This window comes from Leucoraja erinacea, chromosome 16 (assembly GCF_028641065.1).
Source record: "Leucoraja erinacea ecotype New England chromosome 16, Leri_hhj_1, whole genome shotgun sequence".
Lineage (NCBI taxonomy): Eukaryota > Metazoa > Chordata > Chondrichthyes > Rajiformes > Rajidae > Leucoraja > Leucoraja erinaceus.
Window position 1 is genome coordinate 39485900 of NC_073392.1, and position 24636 is coordinate 39510535.

The 24636-nt window shown below is 43.7% G+C and overlaps 1 protein-coding gene across 1 annotated transcript in view; it reads right to left on the reverse strand.

Annotated features, from left to right (window-relative positions):
- syn2b (synapsin IIb) overlaps positions 1-19924 on the reverse strand; it is a 393937-nt gene extending 374013 nt beyond the window's left edge. The window contains exon 1 of the mRNA XM_055648228.1: positions 19402-19924. Coding sequence (XP_055504203.1) covers positions 19402-19877 — 476 coding nt within the window. The 5' untranslated portion in view covers positions 19878-19924. The remainder of the gene's footprint in view (positions 1-19401) is intronic.
- Positions 19925-24636: the final 4712 nt, after the last annotated feature.

The window sequence follows — 24636 nt, forward strand, 5'->3', positions numbered from 1 at the left end:
CACGGGCCGGATTGGATCCCTTCGCGGGCCGCGAGTTTGACACCCCCTGATCTATACACTGCAACTGGATCAATTGTAACCATGTATTGTCTTTCCGCTGACTGGTTATCACACAACAAAAGCTTTTCCCTGTACCTCGGTACACGCGACAATAAACTAAACTGACTGACTGCTGGGTGTAGGAAGGAACGGCAGATGCTGGTTTAAACCGAAGACAGACACAAAATGCTGGAGTATCTCAGGCAGGCAGCATCTCTGGAGAGAATGAATGGTTGACGTTTCAGGTTGAGACCCTTCTTCAGACTGATGTTTGTGGCTGTGTACACAATTCACCAGCCTATCGACAGCGGAAGCACTGTCACTCACACGCTGGTTTATCATGGTGGCTCGAAATGCAGATGACACAAAGGAATGAAGTTATGGTTAGAGAAATCAAATGGCAGATTATTTCCTGAATTGAGAAAGACCGCAGGTAAGTGAAATACGGGGGGATCGATGTATTTGCGTTGCATGAATCACAAAAACCTCGCAGGCAGCTTGCTGCTAGGAACTCCTGCAAGGATACCTGGAACATACCTCAATGATACATAGTGTATAGTCAAACACCAGCTCTACATTGAGGGAGTGATATCCCTCATGGATTATGTATGTCACCATTTACCATGATTGTGGATGATCTACACTGGTCTCAACTCTTCTTCCACACCCCACTATTCCCCAATCTACCAAATATTTATGTATCTTCATTTTAAGCACTTTATCCAGCTTACCTCACTTACCAGGACAGAATCTCATAGTTTTACCATCCTCTGAAAAAATGTTTGATGTGCCTTGGTTTTATGTAACTGGAGCCTTATCTTGTAGTTACATCTCCCTTGTGGTAAAAAATATCTGCCCTATAGAACCCCCTTACAGTATATGCTTAAATAATGTTACCCCTTATTCTACAAAACTCCAAGGACATTGTCCTTGCGCAAACTATTTAGTCTCTCTTGGAAGGACAACCCTCTTCTGCTAGGACTTAGCCTGGTGATTTCATCACATTTGCATTGCCTCTAATGTTAACATTTCTGTGTTAAGGTAAGACGACCAAACCCTGCAGCGTTTCAGATGACACCTGATTAACTCCCTGTACAATTGCAACAGAACCACCCTACTGTTAAACTCCAACCCTTTTGTAATGAAGGCCAAAATGCTATTTCCCTTCTCAATTACTGTTAGACCTGCCTGTGAGCTTTTTATGATTTGTGCATTCAAAAACCTAGATCCCTCTGTATTTCACTCACCTGTGTATTCTCTCAATTCAGGTAACAATGTGCCTTTGGATTTCTCCAAGCATTTGAGTGCATGGTTACCTTCTATCAACTCTGGCTTGGATAGAGTGGATGTGGAGAGGATGTTTCCACTAGTGGGAGAGTTTCCGACTAGAGGCCATAGCCTCAGAATTAAAAGACATTATTTTAGGAAAGAGATGAGGGTGAATTTCTTTAGTCAGAGGGTGGTGAATCTGTGGAATGCTTTGCCTGTGGAGGCCAAGTCAGTGGATATATTTAAGGCAGAGATAGATAGATTCTTGATTAGTACGGGTGTCAGACAGAACTATTCTGTCTTTGATTGCCAATAAAAGTTAATAAACGCACTGGTCTGTGTTTCTCTGCTTTTGTCTTTTTTCTTTTTTGAACAATGGAGTCACATTCACTAATTTCCAGTCTTCAGGTACCCTCCTGATGTTCAGCAAGTTATAAAAAATGCCAACTAGGTGACCCACCATAACAACAGCTACTCCCTTGATACACCTAATGTGCAGATCACTGTTCTGGTGACTTGGCTGTCTTGAGCTAAGCCACCAACACCCATCGCAACCCTTCCCCGAACCTTCCTCCCACCCTATCCCAAAGTATCTCCAATACTTTCTCCTTTGAAATTTAGATTTTTGTGAATTCTACCATGTAATTTGAAATTAGCCCACATGATATCTTAAGAATATTACCAATGTCTTCCACAGTGCAGACAGATCCAACATATTTATTTAACATGTCATTTATTTTTTGCTGTTACTAATGCACCAGTTTTGTTTTTTAGACACGAGCTTTACCCTAGCTGTGGTCTTCCTATCCATGATGTGTACTTTTAACGTTGGTTTTCATATGTTGTCTTTCAATAAGTTTCATACATAAGTTGTCTTTCGTACATGTTGTCTTTTAAAATTCATTTTCTCCCTTTTGAGGTTTTCGGCCTACCACTGATGGATCTTAAAAATGTTGCAGTCCCCTGGTCCATCACATTCTTGCCACTTTGCAAACCTTATTTTTCAATGTAATATTATCCCTTACTGCCTTTGTTAACAAAGGGTGTGGCTCTTTCACAGGGAACTCCTCTATTTTACTTCGGAGTCACGTGAGTGATTCCGTGGCAAAAACGGAAGCCCGTCCCATGGACGCGATTGCGGAAAGGGGGAGTTTCAGCAGGCAAAGCATGGCAGTCATTGAAGGTAGGCATGCAGGTGCAGCAGGCAGTAAAGAGCGAAACGAGAGAGAATCTAGCAAGAGTTTAGGTAAGTACTTACCTTTACAGGGTCTTTACACCCCCTTTGCGTGCAGTTTTGGTCTCCAAATTTTTTCCCGCAGGACGTGCAAGCGGACCCCTTGGACTCTGGCACTTGAGTTTCTCCGTTCGAGATTGAGAGGGGATCTTATAGGAAAACGCAAAATTACCAGGGGTTGGACAGAGCACCGGCGGACCATGAATGGGACCTGTGCCGGTGCCGAAAAAATCTCCCCAGGGCTACAGTTGACAGCTAAGGATAACGGCGCTAGCGCTCCGTTGATGGTTCCCCTTAGTCACTCGCTCGCTCTCTCCACGCACTGCCACAGGGGAGTTGCAGGCAGGCATTGGCGGGCGGGAGGAGGCTTCCGTTAGACATTGGCGGAGCCGCTAGGGGATCAGGGGGGTGGAGAGAAGGCTGGCGGGGAGTACGCTGATCAGCCCGAGTGCAGGGTGTGCAGAAGGGCCGCCCGACCCTACAGGGAGAGAGCGAGGTCCGCTAATCAGCGGCCCGCTCCCGACTCTTGTTGAGTGTTACAGACCAACGGTTTGACATTTTGCTGTTTATCATCTATGGATCTGCCTCTTAGCTTATTGACCCAGTCCATTTGAGACAACCCTTCGCTCACACCTTTAGTTAAATTGAAGACACTAGTCGTGGACCCAATGTGCTTATCCTCAAATGGCATTCAGAATTCTATCATATTGTGGCCAAGGGGGTTGGTTAACCACAAGCTCACTTATTATTTATTGCTAGGTACACAAGACTAAATCTAAAATAGCCCATCACTGGGTATACTCTGCAGTAGCAGACCAAGAAGCAGTTCCTGATGCATTCCACAAACTCTTCTTCTTTGATATCCATGGTTCATTCAATCAAACTGTAGATTAGAATCTCCTGTAATAATCGCAGTCCCTTTCAAACCAGCCCTTGATATCCCCCCGAGTATGCTTTAACCTACTGAGAGGTAACATTTGGATTTCTATAAATTACTCACATCTTCCTTCCCCTGTTCTTTGTGGTTTAAATTCCAACCAATTCCACCTCATCATCCATTGTCTTTATGTTACACTGTAAGCATCACTGTGGCCCCTTTCTTGATTAACAATATAACCCCATCTGCAATACCCTTTGGAACAGTGCACAACCTAGAAGACATTGTGCACTCATTCTGGGTCACTCAGCAAATAGGTTTTGTAAGAGCTATTGCAACAAGTTGCTGTCTATACTATCAACTCATCTATCTTGTTGCAAATGCTGAGTGCATTCAAATAAATAACACTAGGATTTGTTTTTTTACAGTTATTTACAACACTAGAAGTGAGAATTAAATGTTGTCAGTTCTTTCCCAATCCTGCAGAGAGGAGTTTATATCTCCAGTGCAGGCATCCTGATGAACAGACGTTGCAGGCTGCTGTAAGCTTGGGAGTCATGGGTCTTGCGATACCCATCCTTCTCTGAGATATACCTGGATAATATGTTTGGAGTAGGTGACGGATTTAAGTGGAGATATCCTTACAGAAGTTCAGATACCCAGCATCTGTCCGCTCATTCTGCCTAGACCTACCTACCATGCCAGAGTGAGACCTAGCGCAAACTGGAGGAACAGCACCTCATATTTTACTTGGGCAGCTTACAATCCAGCACTATGAACATTGATTTCTCTAACTTCAAGTAACCCTTGCTTTCCCTCTGATACTCAATGCCTCGTTGCCACCTTCCTCTCAGCTACCAACGAACCATTCTACATTTCCTTATGGTTATCTGCTTTGATCTGCAGTTTTCACACCATACCCTTCCTCATCTCTGGACTCCCTTTCCCTCGACACTCAGTCTGATGAAGGGTCTCGACCCGAAACGTCACCCATTCCTTCTCCCCAGAGACGCTACCGGTCCCGCTGAGTTACTCCAGCATTTTGTGTCTATCTGCAGATACCTCTAAATTGTTTGCTTACGACCATAACACATGCCTGTCCGGCAGTCGATCATGGCTGATCTAGTTTTCCCTCTCATCCCCATTGTCCTGCCTTCTCCCCAGTAAACGTTAACACATTGGCTCAAGCTGTTTGGCTCATTCTTCCCGTCATGCTGCACACTTGGGGAAAGTTTATTATTGCACCCTTCTCTGGAAACAGGCAGTTTATACAGAGGTCTTCAGCAACAAGTATGAATGAATGAATGAATGAATGAATGCATGAATGAATGGATGCATAAATGAATGTATGATGAATGAATGAATGAATGCATGAATGGATGGATGGATGAATGAATGAATGAATGAATGATTGATGGATGGATGGATGGATGAATGAATGAATGAATGAATGAATGATGGATGGATGAATGGATGGATGGATGAATGAATGAATGATTGAATGAATTTGCGAAAGGTATGCAAAGAGTTGCCACATAAAGGGCGCCGAAAAATTATCCATGTCAGGTCCTCCTTTGTTCTCCCCCCCCCCCCCCCCTTCCTCCCAGCTGTCCCCCCGCTTCAGGTCCTCCTTTGCTCACCACCAACCATAGCCTGTACCAACTTGCAGGAACTCTAATAAAAGTAAATATGTTCAAAAACCTCGGTGGCACATTGGCACAGAGGTAGAGTTGTTGCCTTGCAGCACTTGCAGTGCCAGGGACCGCCTACAGGTGCTGTCTGCATGGAGTTTGTACGTTCTCCCCGTGACCGCGCTGGTTTACTCCGAGATCTCCGGTTTCTTCCCACACTCCAAAGACATACACGTTTGTAGGTCATTTGGCTTGGTATAAGCGTGAATTGTCCCTGGGTGTGTGTGCGCGGGGATCGCTGGTCAGTGTGGACTTGGTGGGTCGAAGGGCCTGTTTCCGCGCTGTATCTCTAAACTAAAACCAATCTAAAACTAAACTAAACCAAAAGACTTCAAAAATCTATGACCAATTAAACTGCTATTCATGGATGATCCGTTTAAGTAGTAGTTACAGTGGCCACCAGCTGCTGAATGTGTGTTCAGCTGTGAAAAATGATCAGCAGCTTAATCTGGAGTGTTAATGTCACACTGACTCACATCATAATCTGCTTTTCCTACATACTTCACACAGCCATTAACTGTGCATGTGTTAATGGTGACACGGCAATGGTGGACAACCAGACTCACGTCACCAGTGTGTGCGCATTTGTCTGAGGGACATTGACATCACTTTCTTTAAATCCAAAAAATAAATGCATGGGATGTCAATTTCAACCGGCCAAGAAATGTAGAGAATAGAAAACCACGCTGGGTTTTTTTTCCAATTCCGTTTTAGGGACTTGGGTATTGCTGGCAAGGCTGGCATTTAACGTGTGGGAAGGAACTGCAGATGCTGGTTTACACCGAAGATTGCTGGAGGAACTCCACGGGACAGGCAGCATCCCTGGAGAGAAGGGATGGGTGACGTTTCGGGTCGAGACCCTTCTTCAAACCATTTAGGGGGAGAAGGCAGGAGAATGGGATTTAGAGGGAGAGATAGATCAGCCATGATCGAATGGTGGAGTAGACAATGGGCCGAATGGTGTAATTCTGCTCCTATCACTTATGATCTTATGAGCACTGGTCTCAATATATATATTGCTATTCATTTAATATATTCAATCCATTTTGGTTAAAAAATCATCTCTAAATCTGTTCTTAATCACTGAAAAGTCAGAAGTATTTACTGCTTGGAATTAATTTAATTCCAGACATATAATCTACTTTATGTTGCTTTCAACATGCTGCTGATTACACCTGCTCTCCTGTACCCAAGGGACACTGACATGTAGGTGCCTTCTTGAGGGAGATGGATTGTCCTATTGAACACACATTTGAAATGTAATGTACTTTGATGTTATGCATGGCAGGTGTTTCCAGTGTTTGCTCCTGCCATTTCCAAAAGGTAGATAAACACATTTTTTAGAAGAAGCCATGTTGGATGAGTTGCATTATCTCTGGAACATACCCAATATCACATGTTTTTCTCTTTTCCATGCCTACTCATAGCTGGTTCATTTCAAGACATCATCCGGAGATGACATCAGGAATTGCAGAGCCACTTGCCATCTCCAAGGGACGGATTTCAAACAGTGCACGGTTCAAATATTAGCCCATTAAATGCATTTATTACATCATCATTGAGCTGCTTAATGCAATGTTTCAATTTGGAAAGAAATCCATTGGTCAAAACTAGAGTGGGAAGACAGCATCAAGAGTTCGGTCAAGAGATAAGATCTAGGTTGCTGGAATAGGCACACACAGCATGAAGCACCCAAATCTTACTTCACCTTAAAGGGCCTGTCCCACTGTACGAGCTAATTCAAGAGTTCTCCTGAGTTTTCCCTGATTCGAACTCAGAGAATTACGGTAATAGCCGTTCGTAGGAACTCGGGGCTCTCGTGGACATTTTTCACAGTGCTGAAAAAACTTCACGAGTTACCGCGTTTCCCGAGTACCTGCCGTTAGCGTTACGAGTCGCTACAAGATGTCCACGAGCTTAAACAAAGCCGCTAAGTATATTCTACATACTTACCATGTGTTTAATTTTTTTTAAACTCGGGAGATTTCTTGAATAACCTCGTACAGTGGGACAGCCCCTTAAGTCCCGTCTGCATTCCCTCACAGTGGAAATCCCAAGCTTTGTAACATAGGAGGTCTACAGATATGAACTCACATTGTATTCCTCTATGATGCACAGATTGGTGATTTGACACACACCACCATCACAGGATCTTGGAAAAGACTAGTTTAGAAATTGCAAGAGAGTATTTCTCAATACCCTGCAGCAGTTGTGCCATTGACGGTATTATCTGCATCACACTCAGACCCTGAACACACCTGACGGAGGATTCATGCCAACAGCTATTCTAGCCTAATTCCCAAACCTTCATGTGAAACTTATAAACGGTGGGCCTTTCCGTCTCTCAGGGTTCTCATCTGATCTTGCTGTTCAGATAATGCTGAGAAATCACTCCAATGCTACTTGATTAGTATGGGTGTCAGGGGTTATGGGGAGAAGGCAGGAGAATGGGGTTTAGAGGGAGAGGTAGATCAGCCATGATCGAATGGTGGAATAGACGATGGGCCGAATGGTGTAATGCTGCTCCTATCACTTATGATCTTATGAGCACTGGTCTCAATATATATGTTGCTATCCTACAGTCAACATGAATTATCTCTGGCAACCAATGTTCCATTTATTATAGGTAATGTACATCGTGAGGAAAAATGAGTCACCGCAGTAAATTATCGATCTTCAGTGAGAAACGTTACTAATCTGGAAATGACAAACAAAGTGAACATTACTATATTTAATTACATTTCAACAATCAACAGTTAAAAAGATCAAGTACTTCTCTACTCTAATTAGTTAATTAAGTTACCATTCAAGAGGCTGATGCTGCAGGTTTGGAAGATTAGTTGAGATATTAAACTGAAACAGTGTCACGGTCCCTGCACAATCAGGTTGTGGTATTTGAAATGGCCTTACCTAACCAAAGGCTTTATCACTCCAATCACTATTCAATTAACAATGGGGAGAATCCATTAAATGACAGAGCAGGGGGTAAAAAAGCTGGAAAGTTAACAGTACTGAAGGCGCTCATGAAGATTTATAGTCACCCATCAAGGTGTGTAAGTGAACACATTTATACTTGCTAACAATTGAGCTATATCTGAGTTCAAGAGCTTCTCACCATGACATGTAAAAGCATTATTCCGAGATAACAGATCACTTACAAACAGAAATGAGAAGATCAAATCCTCTGCTACTCAAAGTAATGTTGTGTATGACATAAATATTTTTAAATCAAGGCAGCACAGAGCAGCAAACTCTAAAACGCTTTTCACTTAGCTCAAAATTGGATCAGACATTTATGGCTGGGAAAATAGTAAAACAAGTGACAATGGGGAGCCAAGGAAAGCAACAACCTTCAATAGAAAAGATCTCTCCAGAAATGCTGCCCCGCTGAGTAACTCAGCAGGACAGCAGCTGCATCTTTCTGGAGCAGCAACCTTCAGGTAATGGGTGCTTTCCGTGTTTCAGGGTTGAGAGCCTCATCACCTTTCAGAAGGAGGCTTGGGTGGCCTGTAATGGGGAATGATGAGTCTCGACAGGATGGAGGTGGAGCTGTTCAGAGGTTTCAAATCCCACAACCTCATTCTCAACGTGAAAAAAAAAAAACTAAGGAGATGGCGGTTGCTGCCTCTGCACCCGCTGATGTGGAAAGGGTTACGTGAAGTTCCTAGGACTCCACCTGTTTTGTGTCTACAACCAACACCACAGCACTGGTTTAAACCAGACACCTAAAGCAGGTTCTTTCCTACGGCATAGGGGGACAGAGAGCACATTAACCAACGGCATCACTGCTGGTATTGATTCAGACTTGACAGGATTGTGAAGACCGGCTGCTCCACTCTCCTTTCCTGCTGGACATATACAGGAAGGGATGTATCATCAGAGCCATGTCCATCAAAAGACCCCTAATCGCTGCTATTCTTCCTGCCATCAGGATCTTTCAAAGTGCTCCTCACTTCTTGATGAGGAACTTTGCTCATCACCAACCTGGACACAGGCTGCTGTATCGGAAACGCCTGTAGTAGTGTTTATATTAGCATGATATATGTATTTTTATTTCTATTATGCTTCTCTTCCCACCGAATTACATGGTTGAGCAACGTTTTTTTGTTTCCTCTGGGTATGTGAGTACTCAGGAAATGACAATAAAGATATACTGATACTGATATATGTTAGCTGCTTCTCTTCCCACCGTTAATGTCTGGCCTAATGGTTTTTTCTAACTTTTTGTTTTTACTCCCAGTGCCTTCAGTTTTGTGTTTTGTTTCATTTGTTGCTGTTTTGGTTACTGTCGACCCTGCTTTAGATAACTAGTCGTTCACTGCCTGCAGTGTGTTTAGTCCCTGAATAAAATCACTCAGAGCAATCTCTAAAATTGATGATAAAGAGTGTTTTTTTAGAGCACTTTTTGGTTGCATTAGATAACAATGAAAATAGGAACACCAGATTGTGCTTAGACATTACTTAGCCATCAACCAAGTTGTGTCATTTGTCAATTATATGACACAACTTCCTCACAGGAAGTCTTTTAGGACCGAGATGAGAAAAACATTTTTCACACAGAGAGTGGTGAATCTCTGGAATTGTCTGCCACAGAAGGTAGTTGAGGCCAGTTCATCGGCTATATTTAAGAGGGAGTTAGATGTGGCCCTTGTGGCTAAAAGGATCAGGGGGTATGGAGAGAAGGCAGGTACAGGATACTGAGTTGGATGATCAGCCATGATCATATTGAATGGCGGTGCAGGCTCGAAGGGCCGAATGGCCTACTCCTGCACCTATTTTCTATGTTTCTATGTTTCTATGATACAAAACCAGTAGCAGACCTGTGTGGAATCAACCTCCTGCAATTAAGGTCTGAATAACGGCCTTGACCCAAAACGTCACACATTCCTTCTCTCCAGAGATGCTGCCTGTCCCGTTTAGTTACTCCAGCATTTTGTGTCAATCTTCGCTTTAAACCAGCATCTGCAGTTCCTTCCAACTTCCATACTGCAATTAACTGTTTAAGAAGGAACTGCAGATGCTGGAAAAATCGAGGGTAGATAAAAATGCCGGAGAAACTCAGCGGGTGAGGCAGCATCTATGGAGCAAAGGAAAAGGTGACGTTTCGGGTCGAGGCCCGAAACGTCACCTGTTCCTTCGCTCCATAGATGCTGCCTCACCCGCTGAGTTTCGCCAGCATTTGTATCTACCTACTGTAAACAACTAATCAGTTAGAATAGCTGAATATAGTTAAACCATACAAACGTGGTTATGTGACTGATAAACGATATTTGGCCAATTTGCACAAATTCTTCAAGAGTGTTTAATTGTCGTATGTACTGACAATGGAACAATACAATTCTTACTTGCCACAGCTACATGCCACAGTGGAAACGCTGTATAACATAATAACAATAATAATAATAATAATAATAATAATAATAATAATATATTTTATTGTCATTGCACATAAGTGCAACGAGATTTGGTATGCAGCTTCCATCCGATGTCATAACTTAAATAACTAATAAAATTTAGATTTAGATACCCCGAGAACATGGTTTGTAAAAAGAACATTACAACAGTAATGTATAATAATCAAAAATACAATGAATACAGTGACTGTAAAACTAGCGAAACACAATAGTGCAAAAACTGAAGTCCGTTGTGCAACGAAAGACCATTTCCATTTCTGAATTGCTGACGTTAGTGCTGTGTTTAAAAGCATGAATGTTGCTGGGAATAAGCTACTCCTGCACATGGTGGTTTTTAGTTCTCTGTACTTTCTTCCTGATGGCAGGAAGCCAAGCTGTTGTTGGTCTATGGTGATATTGGCTGCATTTTAAGTGGTAGCACCTTCTACAAAATCCCATTGGTGATGGGGAGGTCAGTACCTGTGATGGACCGGGCTGTGTCAACCATTCTCTGTAGATGCTGCCTCATCCTGGGCATTCTTCTCCTGGGCATTGGAGATGCAGAACCCAACTGGTATGCGGCCAGTCAGTAAGCTCTCTACTGAGCACAACTTTTGATAGAGTATTTGTTGACATGCTGAATCTCCTCAATCTTCTCAGGAGGTAGAGGCGTTGATGAGCTTTATTCGTGATTGTATCAATGTGCTGGGTCCAGGGCAGATCCTCAGAGATATGCGTGCCTGGGAACATGAGGCTGTTGACTCCCACCACCAGCAAGCCATTGCTGAAGAAAGGTTCATTAACCTCTTGCTTTCCCCTCCTGAAGTCACTAATCAGGTCCTTGATCCGGCTGACATTGAGAACAAGATTTTGTTCTGGCATCATTAAATCAGATTCTCCATCTCCCTCCTGTACTCTGCCTTATCACTGAAAATCATTAGTATTGTCGGTGAAATTAAAGATGGCATTGGAGCTCTGTCTGGCTACATAGTCTTGGGTACAGAGCGAGTAGAGGAGGGGACTGAGCACGCAGCCTTGTGTTGCGTCTGTCTTGATGGTTATCAAGGAAAAAATGTTCTTGCTAATTCATACTAATGTAATTCAGTTAAAGGGATCAAGGGATATGGGGAGAAAGTAGTAACGGTGTACTGATTTTGGATGATCAGCAATGATCATATTGAATGGGGGAGCTGGCTTGAAGGGCCGAATGATCTTCTCCAACACCTATTTTCTATGTTCCTATACTGATTGTGGTCTGCCGATGAGGAAGTCGTGGATACAATTACATAGGAATGAGCAGAAACCCTGTTCTTTGGGTTGGAGGGGATGATGGTGTTGAATGCTGAGTTATAGTTTATGAAGGTAGACAAAAGTGCTGGAGAAACTCAGCGGGTGCAGCAGCATCTATGGAGCGAAGGAAAGAGGCGACGTTTCGGGCCGAAACCTTTTTTCAGACTGAAGTTTATGAACTTCAGCCTGGCATATGTATTCTTATTGTCCCGATGATCCAGTACAGAGTGGAGAACCAGCAATATCGCATCCTCTGTTGATCTATTGTGGCGGTAAGGAGAATGTAATGGTTCCAATTCTTGCCAAAGCAAGAGTTGAGATGCATCGTTACCAACCTCCCAATTAACTAAGGAATAGAATGTTAGTGCCACCAGTTGGTAGTCACCGAGGCATGTCACCTTGCTCATTTTGGGCACCAGTTTTATTGATGTATTTTAAAAATATTTGGGGGCCTCAGAGAGGTTGAAGATATCTGAAAATATTCCAGCAGTTGGTCCACTCAGGTTCTAAGGACGTAGCCAGATGCACCATCAGGACCAGATCTGGTGCTGCAATACACTTACTGGTTAGAGGACGTAACAGAGAGAACTTTCTAAATATAGTGTATTTAAGTTTCCTAATGGCATTTTACAAGGTGTCACACAAGGGGCTGGTGCACATGTTAAGAGCCCAGGTTTTTGTAAGAAATGTGTTACAAGTGGTGGCAACAGTGGTGCAGCGGTAGAGTTGCTCCCTTGCAATGCCAGAGAAATGGATTAGACCCTAACTATGGGTGCTGTACGTAAGGAGTCTCCCTGTGACTGCGTGGGTTTCCTCCGGGTGCTCTGGTTCCTCCCACATTCCAAAGACGTACAGGTTTGTAAGTTAATTGGCTTCAGCAAGTTGCAAAAATTGTAAAATTGTCCCTAGTGTGTGTAGGCCAGAGTACAGGGTGATCGCTGGTCCGCGCAGGCTCAGTGGGCTGAAGGGTCCATATCCACGCTGCATCTCTAAAATTTAATATCTAAATGGTTTGGAAATTGACTCACACAGAGAACAAAGAAGTGGAATGAATAGATTATTTTCAGGATGGAGTAATATAACTCGTGGAGTAGCCCAGGAATCAGTTATTGACCATGCAAGAATAAGGGGTAAGCCATTTAGAACGGAGATGAGGAAAAACTTTTTCACACAGAGGGTTGTGAATCTGTGGAATTCTCTGTCTCAGAAGGCAATGGAGGCCAATTCTCTGGATGCTTTCAGGGGTTGGATAGAGCTCTTAAAGATAGCGGAGTCAGTGGATATGGGCAAAAGGCAGAAACAGGGAATTGATTGTGGATGATCAGCCATGATCGCAGTGAATGGCGGTGCTGGCTTGAAGGGCCGAATGGTCTACTCCTGCACCTGTTGTCTTTTGTCTCTATTTACATTAGTGACCTGCAGGAGGGAACAAACTGCAACGTTTCCATGTCTGCCAATGATGTGAAAAGGGAAGGAAGATTTACAACTTAAGATTGCAAATACACACACACACACGCACGCATGCATGCACACACACGCACGCACGCACGCACACACACACACACACGCATATACACACACACACAACACACACGCACACACACTCACACACGCATACACTCAAACACACACACACAAACACACGCACACACATACACACACACACACACGCACACATATACACACACACACACACACACACACACATATACACACACACACACACACACACATACACACACACACACACACACATATATACACACACACACACGCATATACACACACACACACACACACACACACACACACACACACACACACACACACACACACACACACACACACACACACACACACACACACACACACACACACACACACACACACACACACACACACACACACAAACACAAACACACACACACACAAATCATGAAAAAGTCCCAAGGCAGAAGAATATGTTGTGATGAGGACATTGTGATTTTGAAACAGGATAGGGAGGGATTGGGTGAAAACCTGGCAAATGGAGTTCCTTGTGGGAAAGTCTGAGGCTGGAATTAGATAGTAAGTGAAGTTCATATGGATCTTGGTGTTCTAGTGCATGAACCACAAAATAATTGCAGGCGGGTCCAACGAGTGGTTATAAAGGCAAATGGCATTTTGGCCTTTATTAGAAATGTGTTGGAGTTTAAGAATAAGACACTTTTGTTACAATTGAATAGGGTGTTGGTGTTGGCACTGATCTCCTTAACCTAAAACAAGGGTAATAATAGCAATTGTGGCAGTCCAGAGGAGATGCACCAGGCTAATTCCTGGCATTAGAGCGATGAACTATCAACAAAGGCTAGACAATTTGTATCTATCTTCCTCACAGTTTAGAAGAATAAGGAGGGACCTTGACATCCTATCGGTCTATTCCCAATGACCTCATACCAGCTTGGTGTTGCTCATTTGGGATCAGTTGAGTTGCATCAAAACTTTGTTACACTAGAGAGGAACTGAATATTACTGCCTTACGATATGATACGATAGAACCTTATTTATCCCAGGAGGGAAATTGTTCTGCCAACAGTCATAAAACACAAGACACATGAAACATGAAATTAAAGTGATGAGTGGAAAGAACAGGATTGGGGATGTGCAAAGATTGGGGAGTGGGGGGGAGGGGAGTCAGTCTAGAGAAAGGGGAGGAGTTGTACAGTTAGATAGCCACAGGGAAAAATGGTCTCCTGTGGCGTTCTGTACTGCATCTTGGTGGAGCCAGCCTGCTGCTGAAGGTGCTCCTCAGGTTGACCAGCGTGTCATGGAGGGGGCGAGCTGTATTGTCCAAGATGCTGCGCAGTTTGAGGAGCATCCTCCCCTCCAAGACCACCTCCAATGAATCTAACTCCGCCTCCAGGATGGAGCCAGCCTTCCTGATGAGCTTGTTGATTCTGTTGTCAGAAGGAAAGTTGTAGTTTCAGGAGGCATCTGATTCAAACGGGGCAGCGCAGCTGCATGCCAGCATTCTCGAAGCGCCCCATAGCAGTATTCTGGAGCCTCAATCTTTAACTGCTTCATCAATGAGCGCTTCTTCATTGCAAGGAGAGACAAGATGTGTTTGTTGCCGATTCAGATTTTGTTAGAACCATGTCCGAATGCAAAAAGAAGGCATGCACATGGACTAATGAGTGGAAAATAATAACCACACCACACAGGTACAAAGTAGCAATTGAAAAGAGCCCAACAATTCCAAAGTTGACCATCTTTGGAATCCTTTGGACATCATTGACCAGAATCTCAACTTAAATATTGTAGGAAAGAAGTGCAGATGCTGGTTCAAACCGAAGATAGACACAGAATGCTTTTTGTGTCTATCTTTGGTTTAAACCAGCATCTGCAGTTCCTACCTACACGTTTCGTTGCCAACAAATTATACATTGGAGATAGATGATGTTTTCTACATTCTATCACGTATCAAATGTGACTGAATTTGAAGCTGAAATTTAGAAAGCCATGGATCCAACGACAAGGGGAATTTTGTGAGCTCTTGTAATCTTGTGCAAGTGCCTCGATGCCACAAACTGTGAATATTTCAGTCCAGAGGGATTAAGCAGTACTCCGTCTCCGAGCATAGCAAAATACCTTGCCAATCTACCAGATTGACTGTAACAAAGCAAAACACAAAAAGCTGGAGTAGTTCTGCAGGACAGGCAGCATCTCTGGTTAGAAGGAATGGGTAACGTTTCGGGTCGAGACCTTTCTTCAGTCTGAAGAAGGGTCTCGACCCGAAACATCACCTGTTCCTTCTATCCAGAGATGCTGCCTGTCCCGCAGAGTTACTCCAGCTTTTAGCGTCTCTCCTCAATTTAAATATTAAGCCTTAAAAAAAATTGGTTAGGACTTGAGTCTTCTCTGTATCTTTACTCTCCAAAACCTTTACCACCTGCAACATACAAAGGAAGAATGTGATGGAATATACCCCACCTGCCTGGTCTGGTGCGGACCTGAAACCATTCACCACCATATAGGAAAAAATATCCTGCTTGATCACTGTGTCTAGTTTTGAAACATCTACTCGTTCCACCAGTGGAGGAACATGATTACAATGCATATGATCTACTCATGGAATTGTAGCTACTTTAGCAACACTTCACAAGAATGTACCCTCCACCACTTCAAAGACCAAGGACACGATGAAAGGGAACAGTATCATGTCCAGTTGCTAAACACTATAACCCCCCCTCCCCCCCCACCCGCCCCCTCCCATTCCCACACTGACCTTTCGGTCCTGGGCCTCCTCAACCATCAGAGTGAGACCAAATGCAAATTGGACGAACAGCACCTTATATTTTGCTCTGGCAGCTTCCAACCCAACGGTATGAATGATTTCTCTAACCACGTAACCCTTGCTTTCCCTCTCTCTCTGTCCCTCCCCCACCCGAGTTCTCCGACCAGTTTCAATGTCCTCCTGATTAATTTCACAGGTGCAGTGCAATCTCCTTAAGGACAGGTAGGGAATGATAGCCTTTTCAAAGTCTAGAATGTTGTCTGGAAAATCACTGCCTGTGCACTAAAATGGCAATACCATATTCAACTTGCGATGCAGCATATTTTGTTTCACAAGCAACTTCATTCATTACAAATTACAAAGATAGTAAGGGTCCATTTCAATTACTGTGCTCTTTGGTGAAATGCACAAAATTACACTTCAACGGCCAAATTGTCTAACGAAACAATTCATTGTGCTATCTGGAAGAAGCAACAATTAATGTTAGAGCAATATAGTTCCATATTTACTTAAATGGGTTATCCAGTAAATTAGAAATTTGCAAGCAAAAGTTGATTATGAGTGGTGGGCATGTGATCATTCAAAAATAACATAACTACTATTGATTTATAATGTTTTCCTTTTAATGTATATTGTCCAGTGTTGGTTTAAATTATATTCATACAAATCATATCTTCACATTGATATCTTGCATAATGGATTCTTAATCAGAATGGCTTCTGTTGTGTGATTGAAGGAGTCAATGTTATAAGTCCTTAAGCATTAATTCTACACTTCCAGCCGGGGTAGAATATGCATTATATTTACCGGGATGAGCAACCATTTGAGAGCCTTGGTAGGATTCTTGTAGCACATTAATGTTATAGAATGCACATCGAGTCTAGTATTATAATGACAAGGTATAAACCATGCTTCGATGTGAAGGAAATTAATATCAAATATCTGATCATAAATCTCGATAAATCTGGGCATCTGGCTGGTTGCAAATTAATATCTGGTGGAATCAGAACATTCCTACTTCATTTGATGCTAGAACACCATCAAGTGCAGACATGAGGAGTAAATATCTAAAACAAATGTATAGAATGGCAGGGCTGTGTGTGGGTTTATAGCCCAAGAGCACACATAGCCGCAGCAGAATATTGATTCTTAGACACCAGGAAAAGCAACAAATAAATTCCCAAGCTTCTGTGAAAGTTCAAAAGTTCAAATCAATCATCATTTGAGTCCTGAGGATAACGACACATTCATTATATGCTGCGAGAAAGCCAGGTCTTGTAAAGGTTTATTTTAAAAATTGATATGCCAGTGTCACGACGCGCATTCTATTCGGTTAAAATGAATCTTTGTAAACCAATTACCCCCCAGAGATGATAGCCCTGATAAGATTATCTCCAAACCACCTCAACTAATTGTATAATCATTTCCTGTTGTGTGGCTGCAGGGGGGGGGGGGGGGGGGGAGATATAATTACGGTTGTCATGGTGCCACCGAGGTTTTATTAATTTGCCTCTTAAAATCTGTTCAGTTATTTGGAAATGATGTCATGTGAGGAGAGGTGGCCTGGAGCCTGGAGGTACCATTAACCCACAACTCACTGCAGGCTAAGTCATCTCGTGGCAACGTGACTGAGTCATACACGACTGTATGAAGGTGCCATTGAGACCAATGGCCAGAGACGAGCAGCAACAGGGAAACCGTTAAAATATCGTGTCGGAAGGAACCACAGATGCTGATTTAAACCAAAGACAGACACAAAAAGCTGGAGTAACTCAGCGGGACGGACAGCATCTCTGGAGGAAAGGAATAGGTGACATTTCGGGTCGAGATCCTTCTTCAGACTGGAGAAGCAAATCATTTTCCTTTCACCCATTCCTTTTCTCCAGTGTTAAAATAATCCCCATTGACTAACGCAATGAAAGGAACCGTTTCACCAAAGGTGATTTGAATGCTTTGATTGCAAGAACTCTTGGAGCTAATGTCTGCATTGTAAGAAACAGCCATGCAATGCATATTTAATTTCTCAATTTAAAGAAATGTGACCATAAATACGGGTTTGCTTTTAACAATAAATAGTTGTTTGTAGCAATCTCCAGTTGGAATATCTGTGAGTCGCTTTCCGATACTGTAAAATCAAAATGCTTTAGCTTTCATGTTGATCTTCCCCGGCGAGACTCTTTTACACTGAAATAGCAATTGGTGACCTTGGAGTGAAACACCATTAAGAGCAAAGTAGTGTCATAATTTCCGCTACGGGCGAGACAGAATATGTTAAATGGGTGCTGTCACATAGGGATGAAGTAGCCACCTAGGAGCATGTGACAGGGGGAACATTGCAATGGTCTCAATAAAATAAGGCGTTTTACTGTCAAATGACTGCTGCCTCGCAGAGGACTCGAAGCTTGAGATGTGGATAGCAGAGTCTCCCTGATCTGCAGTGCAGAGTGGAAGGTTAAGGAGGCAAGCTCGGAGAGTTGTACCGGGGTAACTCCCCAGCCCGCCTCCAACAGCCCATGGCGACGAGCACCATGAAGGGGAACGTTCAATAAACACCTGCTAACCCACCCGAGAACGCAAATACACTGCCACTCTCCCACCGCTGATGGGACTCCGATAAATGAGAATAAAGACTTTTCTGAGAACATAACATTGCTTTTCTTTTATTAGGTTGCCTTCAAGTATGTTGATGTGGAATAAGGCATCTTAGATTGCAGTTTGTGTGTATGTGTGTGTGTGTCTTTTTTCTGTGTGTGTGTGTGTGTGTGTGCGTGTGTGTGTGCGTGCGTGTGTGTGTGTGTGTGTTTGTGTGTGTGTGTCTGTCTGTGGGTGTGTGTGGGTGTGTCTTTTTTCTGTGTGTGTGTGGCTTCTGTGTGTCTGTGTGTGTGTGTGTGTGTTTTCTGTGTGTGGGTGTGGGTGTGTTTCTGTGTGTGTGTGTGTGTGTGTGTCTTTTCTGTGTGTGTGTGTGTGTGTGTGTGTGTGTCTTTTCTGTGTGTGTGTGTGTGTGTGTGTGTGTGTCTTTTCTGTGTGTGGGTGTGGGTGTGTGTCTCTCCCTCTCTGTGTATTTGTGTCTGTCTGTGTGTGTGTGTGTGTGTGTTTTTTCTGTGTGTGTGTGTGTGTGTCTTTTCTGTGTGTGTGTGTGTGTGTGTATTTTTCTGTGTGTGTGTCTGTGTGTCTTGTGTGTGTGTGTGTGTAGATTCTGGAGCGATTGCTACTGGAATATTACAGTGGGTGTGAATGGTGCTGTGCCCCGTTTGCGAGGGGGATAGGTACCACACCGGGGTGGACAGTGGCGAGGCGCGGCGCTGCCTGCCATGGACAGACTCGGGGTTACCTACCAGTCAGTGTGAGGCTCGTCAACGATGAGCAGGATCTTGGCTTTCTTGGCAGCGCCAGTGGACGTCTGCTCGGCTAATCCGGCCGCGGCGGCCGCGGTGGTCTGCTTGACAGCGTTGGAGATGGACGAGAAGAAGCTGCTTCCAGCGGACTGGGGCGGCTGCCTCTTGTCGGGGACCGGGGACACGGGCGGAGGGGGCTGCGGGGTCTCCGGCCGCTGCAGGTCGGTCATGTATCCATTGGGCAGGTTGGCGATGAAGCTGCTGTCGGAGAGCCTTCGGCGGAGAAAGTTCATCATTTGTGCGGAATCAGACGGTGCAAGCCGGGCAGGAGGTGCAGGAGACGAGCGGGGACTTCCACAAGTCTGGCAGCTCCGTGCAAACAGCGAGCTGCTGCGCCCTGCCTTTATATATATATGTGTGTGTGTGTGTGTGTGTGTGTCTAACGACCGCTCATGTGCAGCATCACAACTGCACATACGCTGAGCGACAGCTACTGCACGACTCTAGTCACCCCTGTATCCTCCTCTCCACTCCTCCTCTCCTCCCCTCTCCTCTCCTCTCCCCTCTCCTCTCTCTTCAAGCCACTGCCCCAACCGCCTCTTCTGTGACAGCCCACACCTTCTCCGTCTTGGGTATTATAGGGAGCCGTCACACGCTATCCAGTGAATCCCTCCCTATCAATATACAGCGGATGGGTGGGTCTGCCTATATATGTTGTCGATATTCACTTCCTGTATTTCATTCTGACTTTGCAGCTGAAAGGGGGAGCTGACGGATGAGTTTACATTCTCTCCACATCTCCAAAGATCATTAGGCAGGCAGATGGGGTTTTTCCCCAATGTGCTCTATATATATCCGCCCAATCACTGTTATTAACATATCTACTCACCAGCAGCTTCTGAACATGCAAGGTGTTGGCGTTTCATTTTAAGGTTAACATAACCTCATAATCTGTAAAATCTCAAAGACTCATGTTTTGACCACACGACGATTTCCCTGCAAAGTCGTGTCGCTGTAATTAGTAACTGGATGATCGGTCTATGATGGTGACATATTTTGTGCTATCCTTAAGTGATTATTCTTTCAGTCACACTACACGGTCAATCCGTGACGGTACAGGGCAGTGCTTTCCCAAGCAAATATGAAACAAGTCAATAATTTTCCTGAGACAATTTCAAATTTAACCTTGTCTGCACTGAGAAAATTGTGATTTAAAACGGAGGGAGAGAGCCCAAAGGGGGGGGGGGGGGGGGGGGGGGGGGGGGGGGGAGATGAGGAAAGAAGGGGCGAGAGAAAACGGGAAAGGGAGATGGGTTTGAGATGGCAAGAGAAGAGAGGAAGGAGGAAGAGAAGGGATGAATGGGGGAAGGGGTGAGATGAAGGGGAGGGAATGTCAAATTGCAAATAAGCCATATGTTGTGCTGTTGTGTCTTTTAATCGTTTCATCTTCATTTTAAAATCAGGTCTTTACATTGTAGATTTTATATTTTGTTATGTGGTGATATTGGTATTTTGTCATTTGACACCTGTGTGTGTGTGTGTGTGTGTGTGTGTGTGTGTGTGTGTGTGTGTGTGTGTGTGTGTGTGTGTGTGTGTGTGTGTGTGTGTGAATGTGCGTGAGTGTGTGTGTGTGTGCGTGTGTGTGTGTGTGTGTGTGTGTGTGTGTGTGTGTGTGTGTGTGTGTGTGTGAGTGTGTCCATGTGTGTGTGTGCATGTGTGTGTGCATGTGCGTGTGCATGTGCGTGTGTGCGCCTGCGTGTGCGCGTGTGCATGTGCGTGTGTGTGAGTGAGTGTGTGTATGCGAGTGTGTGAGTGTGTGAGTGTGTGAGTGTTTGTGTGTGAGTGTTTGTGTGTGAGTGTGTGAGTGTGAGTGTGTGTGCGAGTGTGTGTGAGCATGTGTGTGTGATTGTGAACGTGTCTGTGTGTGAGTGTATGTGTGAGTGTGAGTGTGTCTGTGTGTGTGAGTGTGTGTGTGTGTGTGTGTGAGTGTGTGTGTGTGTGTGAGTGTGTCTGTGTGTGTGTGTGAGTGTGTCTGTGTGTGTGAGTGTGTCTGTGTGTGAGTGTGAGTGTGTGTGTGTGTGTGAATGTGTATGTATGTGTGTGAGTGTGTGTGTGTGTGCACGTGTGTGTGTGAGTGTGTGCTCCAATATACAGTTCCTGGCAAAATGTTTCCCCAGAGCAAAAGGAGATGACAGAACAGGCAACCTGTCCTGCACTTTTCAAGTGAAGCTAAGCACCACAATCCTGCAAGATATTGTTGCTCTGAGCCCTCTCGGAATTTAGCAATTACTGTGAGCGAGGAAACGTAAGCCTTTGGCGTGTGCTTGGAAAATGAACCTTTTTGCAGTATCTCTCCTGTGCTGCAATATGAGTGATTAACTGTGTATAGAGATATCAAAGCTGGGGCAGAAACAGACTAAAGCATTTTTTTTAAATGCTAGTTTTCATTTCATTAGCAAACGTACAGTGTGTTGATCAATACCTAGTAATCTAAAAGCATATTTGTGAAAGCAGTTAGACTAGTTTGCCATTGGCTTTGTTTTCCCACAGTGTTAGTACAATGTCCGTTGCGTATATATTGCAAATGGTTTGTACAAAGATGTTTGTGTGAGGGCTCCAGCAGTGATTACTACATTTCCAAGACGAGAGCAGTGGCAGTTCTCTAGAATTATGATACTCGTGTGACAAGTGAACAGTATATTCAATAGGCCAGTCTTATTGCATAAGAACATTCTGATCACCAATCACACCCAGGTCTTGGGTATCTACCCGAAACGTCGCCTATTTCCTTCGCTCCATAGATGCTGCCTCACCAGCTGAGTTTGTCCAGCATTTTTGTCTACTTTCGATTTTCCATCATGTGCAGTTCCTTCTTAAACACTTCTGCTCAGAAATAGGTTACTTCTCTGCTGCTGATCATTGTCGGTGTCCTCGTGTAAATTACACTTCTGGCTTATTGTGGGAAAAAAATCCTTTTGCATCAATTTTACATGTACAAATCAAGTAATAAAACCTTCCATTGCACTCCTGGACTAAAACTGCCCCCCCCCCCCCCCCCCCCCCCCCCAAATTGAAGAAGAAACAAAGAGTTTACCTAACACTGTTGTAATCAATTGTAACCATGTCCTTCATGCTCGGACGAGAACATTTCTTAATTAAATTTACTCATCTGGTAGAGTGCAAAGAGATTTCTCTAACTCCTATTTTATAAATGAACATAATATTGATTCTGCAGCTCATGGCTGGTTAGAACAACTGCTTCAGAGCAGGAGTTGCCTAGGTCTTTGATTTATATGTAGTCCTTTGCAATCCCATTTTAATGCTTCAGATATATATTTAGATCTTGTTTTTGAAGGAGGAAAGGTTTGTCGCACCGAAGCCAGTGGCATTATGTTGCAGTAAAAGAAAGCTTCCACCTCTCTAGCCATCCTTGGCGTTTCACTGGGATCACACAGATACGGATGGCAGGGCCATTGCAAAGTGCTCCTTTTGCCAATCTGTACTTGTTGTGATATATTCTGTACTTCGTTGCGATATATGTGTGCGCGATAGACTGGTGGAGGATGTTGACTGCAGTGGCCTCGAAAACGGTGCCAGCTGATCTGATGATATTCATGATATTATCTATATGCATGGAAAAGATTCTCATCAAAAAAACAAGAGACAAATTTACATCATTCAATCTATTTCACCAAAGAGCTAATTCACTTTCATGAAGCATCACTTAGCTTTAATTATCTTATTGCTGTAATACTGATACTGTGTTAGAAGAGTGGATATACATAGATAATGTATTAATTCCTTTGATTTCTGCCAATTCAGATGGCATAGTTTTAGAGGCTGCTGCAGTCGACATTGTTCATCAGTTTCTTACACGTACACACTCAGATTTGACAAAAACACATTGCTAAGGTCCAACATCTTGTCATTGTGTAATCATAGTGAAATGTATTTATCGTAGGTATTTAGAGTGGGTATTTATTTATCCACTAGGGTGACCACCCACTCAACATGAGGATGGGGACAAGATGTGTAGAAAGGAACTGCAGATGCTGGTTTACACCAAAGATAGACACAAAATGACGGAGTTCCTCAGCGGGTCGGGCAGCATCTCTGGAGAGAAGGAATAGATGACGTTTCGGGTTGGGACCCAGAAATATCACTCCGTTCCTTCTCTCCAGATATGTTGCCTGACCCGCTGAGTTTCTCCAGCATTTTGTGATCGAGATCCGACTGTGATTCTTGTCTGCACGACCATGTCCTCCGCATTCTCATCCAACCGATACAAGACGACAAACAATAATGGGCCCATTACTGACCCCCCGAGGCACACCACTCACTGCCACTAGACTTGCCAGTAGGGCAAAACATGCTTACAAAGAATTATATTCAGATGATCAAAAGCAAAATATGTATGTTGACTAACACTAACACTCTTCCTTTTTAAGGGGGCAGGGATCACATAGACGCACCCAGCAGTGCCTGGGCCTGTAGCAAGAAGCTGCAGACACTGACGAAGATTTAGTTCAGCAGCAGCACTGCCAGCCTGCAAATCTGCTGTCAATTATACTGCATTGAGACGTTGAACTTGTTGGACAACTGCTGTCTGCCTCCGTCGAACACATTCAACACCACTCCATTCTGATTGAGGACATGCAGAGGCGGCATCACTGGAGTAGATACAAATTTAAAAGTAAGATTAAATGAGAACTTACCAGTTTGAAGTTTGATCTGTATTTTATGAGGAGTTACGATGAGGGATTACATGAAGAACCCGTCCAGCACGCATGCGCGACATACTTCAAAGCAGCGGTGTGGAATCACAGAAAGACACAGTAATTGAAATAAATATAGTAAAGAAAAGGAGAGCTTAGATACCAGTTTGATCTCTATAATTGAGGGTGGGAGCGGAGGGCACGTAAACCCTCATCGTAACTCCTCATAATATACAGATCAAACTTCAAACTGGTAAGTTCTCATTTAATCTTACTATTTTACTTCGGAGTCACGTGAGTGACTACGTGAAGATTTTAAAGCTCTGTGATTTCAAACCGTGTAACAGTTCATACTTCACTCACTGCCGGTCATTTGAGGGAGGAAGTATGTTATCGTAATCAATCATGAATCTGTTTGTAAAAAAACAATAATGGTGTTTATTAACAATAACAAAAAACAAATTGATCACCCGGGCTAAATTATATATTTGCAGATTGTAATATTTTCTCTGCAAATGAA